The 14,133-nt window shown below is 40.5% G+C and overlaps 1 protein-coding gene across 1 annotated transcript in view; it reads left to right on the top strand.

Moving 5' to 3' along the window:
- Cfap54 (cilia and flagella associated protein 54) overlaps positions 1-14,133 on the top strand; it is a 301,678-nt gene that overhangs the window by 178,728 nt on the left and 108,817 nt on the right. Inside the window, exons 48-50 of the mRNA XM_055627824.1 lie at positions 1,700-1,753; positions 6,253-6,460; positions 10,143-10,222. Of these exons, the coding sequence (XP_055483799.1) occupies positions 1,700-1,753; positions 6,253-6,460; positions 10,143-10,222 (342 nt within the window). The remainder of the gene's footprint in view (positions 1-1,699; positions 1,754-6,252; positions 6,461-10,142; positions 10,223-14,133) is intronic.

Raw genomic sequence — 14,133 nt, 5'->3', positions numbered from 1 at the left:
TTTTTTTTTTTTTACATGAACATCCCAAACTTCATTTTTATTCAGTAACTTTCAGAAGATAAATGTGTAGGTGAGTCATTTCCCGGTGGGCTCTGACTTCAAATTTTGTATTCTCAGAGTTAATTTGCAGCTTTCCACATTCAATTGGGAATTTAAAAGTGTAATTAAAAGAGGAAATGCTTTCAGGGTTTATAATTAAAATAGGTGCCAATGTTATTAGGCTGCAGGCCAGTTATTTAAAGAAGAGTTTAATGAGTTTAGTTTCACTTGCAAAGGAAGGAGCTGAAAAAAACTTATAGATTACCATTCAGCTCTTCATAAAGCTTTAAAAGAATCTGTATTTTACCATTATATTTGTGTCAAGATTCCTCTCTTATTACTAAATGTAACGTCCTGTTATGAATTTGCTTCATTTATATGAAGAAAGATTTTCTTTATTGAGTCCCTAGTTTCTCAGTGTCTCACAGATAGTAAAGAATACCTTCGTGGGTGTGGGGTTGCGGGGGAGTCTACAGTATCAGAGCTGATTTGAAGTGAAAGTTTAATGTTATGTATTTTGGCGTGGACATCTAGAGATAAGGATTTGGGAGTGAGCAGAGTGTTTGGGAGGAGACTCCACCATGTGTACCGAGCAAGAAGGCGCATTCCACAGCAACAGGAGAACAGTCCAAGAGCATTAGTGAGAATGTCACTCACTGCTCCGGGTTCCCAGGGCCTTCTGAGAGGCTGGTGGAACATTAGTGCCCTGAGTTGCTAGGCCCCCTGAACATTCTTAGTGCCACAGAGCATCCTCGGGCAAAGAGATTCAGGGTCTTGATCTAGGACACTACCTGTATGTAAGGGACTTATCTGTCCCTGGAAGCTCTTGGATACTTCCTGGAGGTAGAAGAGCAGCATCAGGTTTGGCTCATGTTTTCAAAAGGATTATCAGGGTAAAAGGACATGTATTCTATTCTATGATACTACAATTTTCTGTAGGAAAGAGTGGTTCCCTAGAGCCAGTACAACTAGAGCCAAGTATGAATACGTTATTCACATATAAAAAGGAGAGCCGCAAACAGTCACTCTAAGTAGCAATTCAATTTCACCTCAAACCAACAAAGCTTTAAAAGTGAGAATATTGTGTGATGCTGTGGGAAAGGCAGCCACATGGGTGGGTGGGAACGAAGTTGAGCCTTTCCATTTCCTCAAGATATTCTTGTCGTCTGGCCCAGGACTTCATCTAAGGCTCAACCAAAGGCAATAATCAAAACACAGACAAAATAGCCATCAATATTCTTTCACCTAAGGTTGGTTGGCAATGATGGAGAATGGCCGCACTAGGAAACTCAAAATGGCAAAGAAATTTAGTTATATTTGTTGGTTCCTTCTAGACTGAGGTTTGCAAGTAATTTAATTTTGTAGGAAGAAAATTAGGTAATTCTTAGTAAAAATGGAATGTAATATAAGTGAATATATAAATTTTAAAAATAATTATCAAGAAAAAGATAGGAAAGATATCAGAATACTAACACTTATTTCATAAAAAGAGTTGACATACATAATATTTAAGTGTTCTTATACTAATATTTCTGACTAGATAATATATTACTTTGACAACAAAATGCTGTTTAAATGGTTTTAGGATATATTAATAATTCCATTTAAAAGTGTTTAAATTAATATGGGTTCTACTGCTAATATTTTTAATTTTTGACAGATACCTCAATCATTCGATTGTGGAAAACCTCTCACCCATAAAGACAACCTACAGGTAATAACAATATTTAATGTGGAAATATTCTGAGTCATTTCAGCCTGTCTGAAGGGTACAATTTTTGGTTTTGAAAGCCTGCTCTGTATGTACTCATTCTTGTCTCTCCTCCTTTCCTATTATTGACAAGGTCTCATGTAGCCCAGGCTGCCCTTAAATACATTGTGTAGTCAAGGATAACCTTAACTCCTAGTCTTCCTCTTCTTCCTCTCTTTTTTAAAATGTCTGATAATAGGTTTTGGTCACAAAATTCTGAGACTAACGTTAGAATTATATCAAACAAACTTGATGTCTAGGCCAGTGACTTAGCAGTAACTTCTCTGGCTTCTAGAACCAGACATGTGTTCAGTCCATTGTAACTAAAGGATTTCCTTCCTTTTGGAGCAGCCCATTGTTCAATATGGCTGCTGCTTGCATCCTTTCTTCGCAGTTCCTGGACTGCTTACCAACCGCAGGGCTTGCTTTTATGTAGCCTTTTCTTATGCAGCTCCTCTGATTTCCCCAAAAGTTTTTGCAAAATGAGGATGAGATTGCCTATTAATGCTTGTCACCAATCAAATGATTGGTATTTAAGCATTTGATTTTCCAGTGACATTTAATACTTAGAACAACAGCAACTTAAAAAAAAAACTAATGACATTATTAGCACCTCAAAGTGCTTACCTGGAAGGCCTTCACTGACAACCATTGTCACAAGGGTTAGGGGAAGTGCTATGGACAGAGATGATGTGAGCCCAGTGATCCAGGAGAGTTACTGTGGACAGACAGATACACTTAAATAAACTTAGGTTTTATTTACTTATCCGGTTTTTTGATGGTAATGATCAGCATTCCATCTTTAGTGAAGCTGTGGTGAGTATTACTCCCTGTCAACATTCACAGAAACAGGCCTCTGAGAGTGTCTAAGAAGGTGTTTTCAGAAAGTCATACCTAAAGAGGGCAGCCCCCCTCGCCCTGACCATGAGCAGCAGAAGTCTGTGGTCTGGGGTGTTGGGCTGATCACCGGTGTTCATCATTCTGTGTCTGTATCTGTAGATGCACTGTGACCAGACGTCCTCTGCTGCCATTCCTCCCTTGATATATAATGGACTGTACCCCAAGCTATGGCCCAAACACCCTGTTTTCTTAATTTTTTTTTTTTTTTGCCAAGTATTTTGTCAGAGCCGTAAGAAAAGTAGCTATATAAAAACTGGTGGCAGAAGTGCAGTCATTGTGATAAGCTCCTCCCTGTGGTGATGCTTGAGCCATTGGAAGATGTTTGCAGGATGACTATAGAACAGTTTGAAGTTTCAGGCTAGAAAAGCCCCAGAATGTCATGAATAGAGCTTAATGGTCCATTCTAATGGGAGTTCAGGAAAGGAGAATGCCAAGAAATGTGGACAATGGAAGTCTGGCTCATGACATTTCAGAGGGGACCACAAACTCTACTGGGAATTAGATTAGAAGACATTCGTGTTACTTTCTGGCAAAGAATCTGGTTGCATTCTGCCCATTCCCTAACAACTTGATTGAGGCTGGATTCAAAAGCAATGAAAGACTTTATTTGACAGAGGAAAATTTTGAAGCAGAGTGGCTTTGACTGTTTTTTGCTTAGGTTTGCAGAGAGATAGGAGTAGCAAATGGAACAGGAAGATGGGAAGTTTGTCGCAGAATGGAACGTGAGCATTTACAGTTACTCACATTTTTGTCAGAGAAAAAGTAGCTTTATTGTTAAAGAGATTAGCACACTAAAGAGATGCCCGGGGCAAGACCATACCAGTCAAAGTTCCAACTTGTGCACTCAGGAGAGAACCTGAGTCAGAGCGCTACCAAGGAGGCTCCTAGCTCCACACCAACCTCTGGGAGAGTGTTTCCTCAAGGTCAGTCTCCGAGGTACACACAGTCTGCTGCAACTGGGGCCAAGAGCACAGGTATTGTGCTGGGCTGGCACTAGAACTTGGCGGCATTATCTGTGTGTCCTGGCTTTGTATAAACAAAGGGAAAACAAGCTGAACACCAGCGTGCAGTTCTGCTTCCCGGCCATGGATGCGGTGCGACTGGACACCTCATGTCCCTGCTGTGTGGTTTCCCTGCTGTGGAAATAAGCCCTTTCTGTCGGAAGTTGCTTTTTTTTTTTGGGGGGGGGGTATTTTGTCATAGCATTGAAAGTAGCTAAATACATAAGTTATTTTTTTTAAGTAACTTGAAAGTCATTTTCCTCAAAGCTGCTTTATTTGTTTTCCTTAACTTTGATAAAGCATAGATCCTGTTTTCATTAAATGTAACTTAATACTTTTCTATTATTTTGCATTTTATTTCATAAAGTCCAAGTTTTAATTGTGTTTCATATCATTCAGTATTTTTCCCTAAAATTTTTTTTTAATTCAAAAGCAAGCTGCCTGAAATGAAAGGACTGGTATTAAGGAGAAAAACATTCATATTTGTGTTTAGGTATTTCAAAACATTGGGGTTTTTAGGAATATTTCTTTTTCTTCCACTCACAAATGCCAGGCCACCCTAAAAACGTGATCCTGATAGAATAGTATTTGGTCTGAAAAGAATGTCTGATTGTTTCATTTTACTCAAAAAGAGACTGACAGCATAATGGAAACCCAATTTCTATTAGCTAATTAATTAAAACAGTACTGTTGGCCTGCTTAAGACTCTTCAGATTACACTTTGTATTTTCTGGATAGAGGGAGAGAGAGGAATGTTAAGTAGCATTACTAATTAATCTTCCTTTGATCCTCAAGTGTTTGTGTGTAATTGTCAAGGCTCATTAAATCAGTTTGCTGAGGAGGGAAGGGTGGAAGAACTGTCCTCTCTCACCTCACCCCCAGCCACTCCACAGTTTCTCCTCTGGATTGGGAGGAATAATGATTTTCCTGGTGCCACATTTGGTCTGCATCTCTGCTCAGTGGCTGTTCTACATCTGCTCTTTTATATACACTGTTTTCAATCCAGAGAGTAGATTAAGAAAAGAGGAACAGAGAACCAGCAATATGACCAGCCGACTGTTGCTTCAAACTCTCCCAAATGATGAATTTTATTTTTGTTTATATAAGGCAAGTAGTTTCTCTCTTTTCTAGGATAGAAAAGAACCCCAGCATCTTCTTTCAATTTCAGTTCAAAAATTGCTAAGAGTCTGTTGCATCTAAGTCACTGTTCTATGGCCAGTGACCCAAGCAAGTCAACATTACAGGCAAACCGCAAGTCCTTATGGGGCTTACACTTTAATGAACTAGTTTTCAGTAATAATAAACATCATAAACTCAAAGAAGTGGCTCGCACTGTATGTTGGGAAAGGCTCAGCCAAGGCTGTGTAAAGGGGATTGGGAGTATTGTATTAAGTGGGAATTGTAATTTCAGATGGGGTTGGGTAAATTCATCTTCACTTAAAGATAGGTGGGACTCATGTAATTTCAAAAGAGGATAATCTAGAAATAGGGAATAAGTACAGAGGTCTTATGGCAGACTTGCTTGGATTGGTGACGACTATCCTGACTAGTGTGGCTAGAGCTGAATGGATAATAGAGGAATAGAAGTACATACGGTCAGAGAGGTCAAACTGAGAGGTGTCTTGTCTTATCTGAGCAAAACGGGGAGCCATTGGAGAGCTATGAGCAAAAGTATGATCTGATCCATTCTTTTTTTTTTTTTTCAAGTTTTACATTTTGTTATTTATTTGGGTAAGCAGAGCAGCTATCGCAGCAAGCCTATGGCAGTGAAAAGACAACTTTTGGGAGTTGGTTTTCTTTTACTGTATAGGTTCTGGGGGTCCTCAGGATTGGTGGCTAGCACCTTTACTCAGAAACAACTCACTGGCCTCCAATTTTAAAGAGATCTCTTTAGCTTGTTGAGTCCACTGTGTGCCAGGTCTTATTTAGGTGTCTGTCAATCAAACATCAGTCAGTCAACGATGCAGACACATTTTCAGCTCTCAGTAGCTGGGAAGAGGGAAGAGGTGTTTAGAATAGAAAAAGGTGTGAAATGACTAGGTAGATGATGAATAGACAGGCAGCCCGTGGGATGATTGCTGCCGCCGCTTTGGTGGAGTCCTTAACGTCGGGCTGCTTGTACTGTCATGCAATTTCATCCACCCTCTTCCACTGCAGGCCAACTTCAGAGTCTTAGTTGCAAAGGAGTATATGCAGTGGAGTGAGGCCGGGGAAGGGCATCATTGGCCATGGACGCTGCTAATCTGGGTAGGGAGACACTTTCCCTGTTCCTGTCCAGATTGTACTCATGGCAAATCAGAGCAGCCTCTATGTGTGCCTGAAGAGACTCTGTAGTCTCCCCACGCTGAGAAGGAGCCTGGTCCCTGACTCCGACCCCAGGTTTGGTCTTTCATTATGTGGCAGAGCAGGATGAAGCACTGAGGAGCTGGATGGTCCTAACATATATGGAACTATCATGTCTAATCCTTCATCTGATGCCAAATCAGAATTACCAAATGGGAGTGAAACTGACATGTGAGAAGATATTTAACTAATCTGTCCCTTTCCCCTTCTTATTTGTAGGCACTTGAAGATTTAATGAACAAAGGCTTGCCTATCATTCTGGTTACTCTCAGCCATCAGTATCTCTTAAATAAATTTAATTTTGTCAAGGCACACTTCTTCATACGTTTGGCTGCGACAATAAACTGCATCCCAGAAAATTTGCCAAAAACACTGTACCATGCCATTCTTATTGACAAGAACAAACCCAGCCTCTCAAACCTGAAAGGTGAGCTTTTATTCTTTTTCTTCCACTTTTTCCTGGTTTCCTCAACCACTAACCACTCCACTCCCGAGAATTCATAGTAAGTATATGTGGGTATGTATATATGCTTATGTCATGGTTCAAGTACATGCATTTTCATCTATCCATCCGTGCATATCTATAGAAATATGATGAACATGCAAAACAGAGCTTGTCACTGTTTTACAGAATAGAATCTTCACAATATTGCATCTTGCATTTCTTATATGAAAACAAAATGTAGGGCTGCAGAGATGGCCTAGCAGTTAAGAGCACAGGTTTTGTTCCCAGCACCCACACTGGGCAACTCATAATCACTTACTATTCCAGGTCAGGGGTCCTGATGCCCTCGGGACCCTGCACATACTTGCACACACAAAGTGAGCGTTATAGACGTGCAGGCATAATAAAAATAAATAAATCTTTTAAAAGCTTTTACCAAAGCCATCCAAGAAAAGCTGCTTTGCTTTGATTTGCTGTGTCTGTTTACTATTCTGTGCTATGGCTGTTCTATAATAGAAGGAAACGGTCCCCCATTGAGATTCACACGCTGTCTCCACAGAACCACACTGTGGAGATACAGATCCATATGATAGTGTGTGTTCCTATGATGGATACCAGTGAGTGGGTCTAGTGGGCTCTCAAGTATATGTGTTTTTGAAACATACTAGATTTTACCTTAAAAAAGATAAATTTTATCTTTTTTGTATCTATTTCTTATTGATACTAACATGTGTGTGGTATACATGTTATGCATATACATGTTAAGATGTTTATGGGTACACAAGTAGGCGTGGGTATAAGTGAATGTAAGTGATTATATACTATTTGTATGTTATAGATTTTTAAATATATTTTAAAATCAAGGATTGTGATAACTTTAGCTTTGTAGTGTGTGTGTTTTCATGCGTGTGGGTACGGTATATGTGCATGTGTGTGTGTGTGTGTGTGTGTGCGAGAGAGAGAGAGAGAGAGAGAGAGAGAGAGAGAGAGAGAGAGGACACCAGGACTTAAGCTTGGGTGTTTTTCTTGGCAGCTCTCCACCTTCTGTTTGAAGACAAGGTGTCCACTGGGACCCAGATTTGCTGAGTTTGCTAGGCTGGCTGGCCAGCAAGCCCTAGGGACTGTACTGTCTCTACCTGCCCAATATGGGAATTAGGAAGTGTGCACACTCAGCTGTCTGTGACGTCTTGGGGTCATGTGCTCATGTTCATGTGCTCCTTCCTGACTGAGCCGTTGCCTCTGCTGAAGCTTTATATGTTTTGCTCATGATTTCTTAGAAGAATTTGTTTTCGTTTTCTGATTTAACCTCTTTACTGATGTTTGGTACCTTGAGATATTCATTTCATCACAGTTCAGTCTTGGTAAGTTGTATGTCATTAGGAATTTATCTCTTTCTTTTAGGTTATCGAACATGTTGGCATGTATGTGCTCATAGCAGTGTCTTATTGCTGCTGGTTGAATATGAAATCTCCTCCCTGCCATGCTCTCCAGCTAAAAACTTAGTTCAGAAAGCAGTGATGTTCACAGGTGGAGCTTTTGGTCAGCGATTAGGTCATGGGGCTTTGACCTCATTGCTGAATTAACCTATTGATGGATCCATAATTTGATGGTATTATTGAGAAACAGTGGAAATATTAAGAGATAGGACCTAGTTGGAGGAAGTGGGCTTCTGAGGTTGTGACTTGTGAGGGTGCGCCATGCACCTGGACCCTCTTCTCTGCTTCCTGGCTGCTAGGATGTTAGTGCACCCTCTACCATTTGCTCAGTCCTGCCATAGTCTTCGTGGTTGCAGTGATGGGAACTGTATCTTCTATCACATGCTCTGTCCTGCGATAGGATCATAGCCTCCAGGGGCTGAAGCCTCTGAAACCATAAGCCACCAATGTCTTTCTTACTTTAAGGTATATTCCTTAGGTACTTTGTCACAGTCATGAAAATTGACTAAGACACTAGAGATGATTGGGACGTTTCAGAAGCACCATGGCAGCAAACTTCCGGGTATGTCTGTGAGGGTTCTGGATTAGGTTGACTGAGGTTAACAGCCTTGAATGTGGATGGTAGCATTATATGGGACAGGATCCTGGACAGAATAAACATGGGAAAGGGAACTGAATGGTAGCATCTGTCTCCCTCTGCTTTCTGACTGTGGATGTACCATGACCAGCGGGACTGTCTCCCATCCAACTATAAACTGAAATGAACCCTCCTTCCCTTAGTTGCTTCTTGCCGGGTGCTTACATCACAACAAGGAGAAAAGGAATTAACAATAGTCATGGTCCTTTTTATTCTTGTCTCTCAGTTGTCATGTATCTTCATTCACTATGATTGTACTTATATCTGTGTTTTAATTATAACTGAAGATGTTAAGATGATGTCTCCTTGGAGTTTTCTCACAGGCACTCAGAATTCTCCTCACAGGACTCCATTCCTGGACCACCACCTGGGAGAGGCAGTTTTGTCCAGAATTTCCCTTACTCTCTTGGATCCTACCCAGCTGTTAAGCTCCATGAATTGTTGGTTGGTTACATCATTATTTTGACACTTTCTTGGGGCACAATTTGCTATTGCAATCATCTATTAAGGGAGAAGTCTGAAGTCAGCTCAGAACTTGTTCTGAGCTCTGGGGTACTCCTGACTTTCTCTCCCTGCCCCCAACACTTCCCCACACTGCAGCCAACCCAGTTTAGCCTGTGCATCTGGTCAACCCCGTCAGCCTTTTCTACCCTTTTCCTGTAACCTACATTGTTCTTGAGCATGTCATCAGGATCAAGCTTCTCTAGCCCAGCCTCAGCTGAAATTGTTACGTTGATTTGCCCTTTTGCTCTATGGCTTAGCAAGCTTTCCCAGAGACAATATAAGACATTTTTAAAAAAATTGTTTTCCCATGGAGTAGGTTCTGAGAGCTCCTTGTATTCTCATGCCAGAAGTTTCTCTCTCTCTCTCTCTCTCTCTCTCTCTCTCTCTCTCTCTCTCTTTTTCTCTGAGAAAGAGACCCATAAATTGACCCATAAGACCAGAGCCTTCTGTTTTAGGAGAATAGCAAGGAGGTTGGGATTGGAGGAAAAGAGGAAGTCAGTACAGAGTCCCATTTGATTCTAAAATCATTCTTTCCACTTGTAAAATTTATAGGTAGATAATGTTTCTGCAACAATGTATACTCAGGTGACTTGTGCTTACCCAGCTGGCTGACTGACACAGGCAAAGACTTTTATCTAAATCCCTCTCAAGGATGAGGGCAGACTTTTTAGGCCATAGAAAGATACTCAACTTGATTAGGCTTGCTCTCCTCAGCTGGGCTTCTACAGAAAGGGCTTCTGCAAATTAACAGAGCTAACGCTTCCAACTTTTGTTTGTTCGCTTGCTTATTTGAAGTTTTAGAAGTGCTTAGAGGAGCCACGATGTTATATCAGAAATTAACATCAAGTAACATCATTCAGCAAAGGATCTTTTCAGAGTTATCTGACTTGTTCCAAGAGTCAGCATTAGCCTTCAAAGGCATATTTAGGGAATGTTTGATATACATATGCATTTCTAATATTCATTGTTGATTTTCTTTAATTAAATTTATTTATGTGTCCCCTGAATGATGGATTTTAACAACTGCAGGTACTATTTAAACTAACCATTGATCCTTGACCTTTCTAAAAATTTCTTGTCTTTTTAGAGTTGACTCCAAAAGATAGTGAAAGCTCACATGCTCAGCCTTCGAGATTTAGAGAAGAGTACACTCTTAGTGTGATCAAGGTAGGTCTAAACATTTCATCTTTTCTTGAAATCAAATGCTCAGTAGAAAACAAGCATTTTGCATGGTGGTTAAATTTCACACCTCTACATTGTAGGTATTAATAATTTTTTTACTACACTGTGTTTCATAAAAAATCCTAAGGCTTAGGCAATATGTGAAGTTTACTAATGTCATTCAAATAATAAAATATAGATCTGGGAATAGGATCTTTTATAGAATATTTCTTTTTTCAATTAAAGGGTCCATGCTTTTAATTATTATACTAAACTATTATGGTAGTCCTTACTTTGTATGCACAAAGTTTTAGAGATCTGTTTCTTTCATTCTTTCTTTTTTTTGTATTTTGAGACTATAATATAATTACACCATTTCCCCCTTCCCTCTGTTCTTTCCAAATCCTCTCATACACACTGCCACCTTTCTCTCTTTCAAGTTCATGGCCTCTTTTTTTTTTTCCCAATTGGTGTTACATATATATGTGTATGAATATATAGTCCTAAATATATAAGTGCAATCTGATCAAACTGTATAATATTACTTGTATGTCAACTTTTCAGAGCTAATCTTTGGTATTGGATTGTGTGTGCTTTTCCCCGAGGAAGACAATTTTTCCCACTCTCAGCATTCCTTAGTTGCCTATAGTTCTCTTTTTTGTGATGAAGCCTCATGGGAGTTCTCCTTTTTACTAGCCTTTCTAATGATACTGTCCTTCTTTAGGTCTTATTTAGGCTGATACACTGATAAGATTTCACGAATGTAGCTTCCCTGACACAATCTTTTAGTACCTTTCCTGGTCGTCTTCTGCTTCTTAAAGTCGTTTTTGCCCCTCTTCATGTCCCCTGGATCTTGAGTCCACGAGTTGTGCTGTAGGCTTTTCATTTCAGACTTGCCTCCATAACTCTGCATTTTGATTGGGTTGCAGTTTCCTTCGATGGTCTCTGCCTACCACAGGGAGAAGTTTCTTTGATATGGAATGAGAGCTATACTAATATGTGCATACTCACAGATATTTAGAATATAGTTAAGGGTTATTATTCTGGTTTAGTAAAGTGACAGTTACAGGTTCTTCTTCAAGATCCATGACTTTACTAGACCTGGGTCTCCAGTACCACACATGACTTCTCTCTTGCTGAACCTGTCTTAAGCCCAATTAAAGAGCTGTTGGTTACCACCAAGGTATGTGTGCCATTACTGTGCCCTTAGGGTGATCGCACCATGCTGTCTGTTGGGGTTCATAAACAGCTGGGTAGGGTTATTGGTTGCAGTCTTACTTTGGAAGTTTTCATGGTACCTTCTTACAGTCCTGTGAGAGCTAGTCCTCAGAGAGGAGGACTACCTGGGAAAGGCGTGGTGAGACCTATTGTTTGAAAGACTGTCTTCTTCCATACACTGTTTACTATTGATTGTCTATTACAAAATTTCATTACCTCCACATTACCAATTAGGTAGTCAGAATTTAACTTGGAATACAGTATGCCTTCATATGGATTCTGTCTGCTAACTTTCCCATTTGCTAACCTTTACTTGTAACTCCAAAAAACACACTCCCGACACCCACACTTTTTTTTAATTTTATTTTTTTCTTATCAGTTACATTTTATTAACTGTATCCCAGCCGTATCCCACTCCCTCATTCCCTCCCAATCCCACTTTCCCTCCCTCATCTCCACCATGCCCCTTGCCAAGTCCACTGATGGGGGGGACCTCCCCCCCCCCCATTCATCCGATCCTGTTTTATCAGGTATCTTCAGGACTGGCTGCAAAGCTCTCCTCTGTGGCCTAACAGGACTGCTCCTCCTTTGGGGGGTGGGGAGGTCAAAGAGCCTGCCATTGAGTTCCTGTTAGAAATAGTCCTTGTTCCCCTCACTATGGGAAACCAATTGGTTACTGAGCTACCACAGGCTACATCTGAGCAGAGGTTCTAGGTTATATCCATACATGGTCCTTGGTTGAATGTCAGTCTCAGAAAAGACCCTGTGCCCAGATATATTTGGTCTTTGTGGAGCTCCTATCCTTTCCTCATCATACTAACTCCCCTTCTTTCATATGATTCCCTGTACTCTGCCAAAGGTTTGGTCATGAGTCTTTGTATCTGCTTTGAAAACATTGCTAGTTAGAGTCTTTCAGATGCACTCAGTAGACTCCTGTCATACGTTCAATGCATATCCCATCTGTCTTTCTAAACGAGGATTGATTATCTTACCCCATGTCCGCTCTCTTGATTATCTTTTTTATGTGTATAGATTTCATTATGTTTATCATATCTTATAGGTCTATATAAGTGAGTATATACCGTGTTTGTCTTTCTCCTTCTGGGATATTTCACTCAGGATGATCTTTTCTAGATCCCACCATTTGCCTGCAAATTTCATGATTTCCTCCTTTTTGATTGCTGTGTAGTATTCCATTGTGTAAAAATACCACAATTTCTGTACCCATTCCTCCGTTGATGGACATCTGTGTTGTTTCCAGGTTCTGGCTATTACAAATAATGCTGCTATAAACATGGTTGAGCAAATATCCCTTTTGTGTACTTGAGCAAACTTTGGGTATATACCTAGCAGTGGTATAGCTGGGTCTTGAGGAAGCACTATTCCTAATTGTCTGAGAAAGTGCCAGATAGATTTCCAGAGTGGTTGTACCAGTTTACATTCCCACCAGCAGTGGAGGAGGGTTCCCCTTTCTCCACAACCTCTCCAGCATGTGTTGTCCCTTGAGTTTTTCATCTTGGCCATTCTGATGGGTGTAAGGAGATATCTCAGGGTCGTTTTGATTTGCATTTCCCTGATGGCTAATGAGGTTGAGCATTTCTTTAAGTGTTTCTCTGCCATTCGATATTCCTCTGTCGAGAATTCTCTGTTTAGCTCTGTTCCCCATTTTTTGATTGGATTACTTGGTTTGCTGCTTTTCAGCTTTTTTAGTTCATTGTATATACTGGATATTAGTCCTCTGTCAGATAAAGGGTTAGTGAAGCTTCTTTCCCAATCTGTAGGCAGTCGTTTTGTTTTAATGACTGACACCCACACTTTTATGATCACTTGTGGACATACTCAGTGTGTCAAAAGATTTTAATCACAGAAAATTTGAACATAATAAAAAGATATAGCCGGCATATACTCACAACCATGCCAAACGAGGCTCTGCTCTGACATCTTGTTTCCTTCCTTCCTCAGACTGCCAGGTGGCCCTTCTCTATGTCTCCGGTCTGTCAGTACAGGCTGAGTGACCCCTACCAGAACCTTCAGCTTCTCGGGGATTTTGTAATATTTGCACAGGCTTCCCCACTTGAGCCTCCCTCATCCAGACATCTAAATGCTTCAGTATCTGAAGCTGTTGGAGTGCTGTATCAGGACTTAAAATATTTCAGCTTCAGATCATTTTGCATTGGTAATCCTCAACCTGTGCTATACTGCCCCCCGCCCGTGTTTCTGTCATTGATGATTTAAAATGTCCTTCATGCAGAATGCTAAAATGCTGCCTAGTATTTGGAATGTGCCTTACAGAGAAAGGAGTTACATCATAAAGATGCCATTCAGTCATGAACTATAGTTCTTTTATCTGTGAGTTCAGGGTTAATGAAGCAATGTGTGTAGAATCGTATGTCCTTAAGTATAAACACACATTACAACAAGGTAAAGTCCTGATATACATGTCAAGAGGCTCCCAGACACATCTGCTTGTATTGTCCCCAAGAGGCAGTGTTCTAGTGTTGACTAGTCAATGGCAGCCTCACAGAACTTTAGAGAGCCACCGTGAGCGGAGAGGTACAGCAGCGCTATTGCCAAGTCTCCATCTGCTACCCTCCTCTCCTTTCCGTGCCTCTTCTCTATTAATTAGGTCTCAGTGTCCTTCTGTGTTTCCCAACACACACACACACACACACACACACACACACACACACACACACACA

This window comes from Psammomys obesus, unplaced genomic scaffold (genome assembly GCF_907164565.1).
Source record: "Psammomys obesus unplaced genomic scaffold, mPsaObe1.curated_primary_1811, whole genome shotgun sequence".
Classification (NCBI taxonomy): domain Eukaryota; kingdom Metazoa; phylum Chordata; class Mammalia; order Rodentia; family Muridae; genus Psammomys; species Psammomys obesus.
This window is presented reverse-complemented; position numbering and strand designations above follow the sequence as displayed.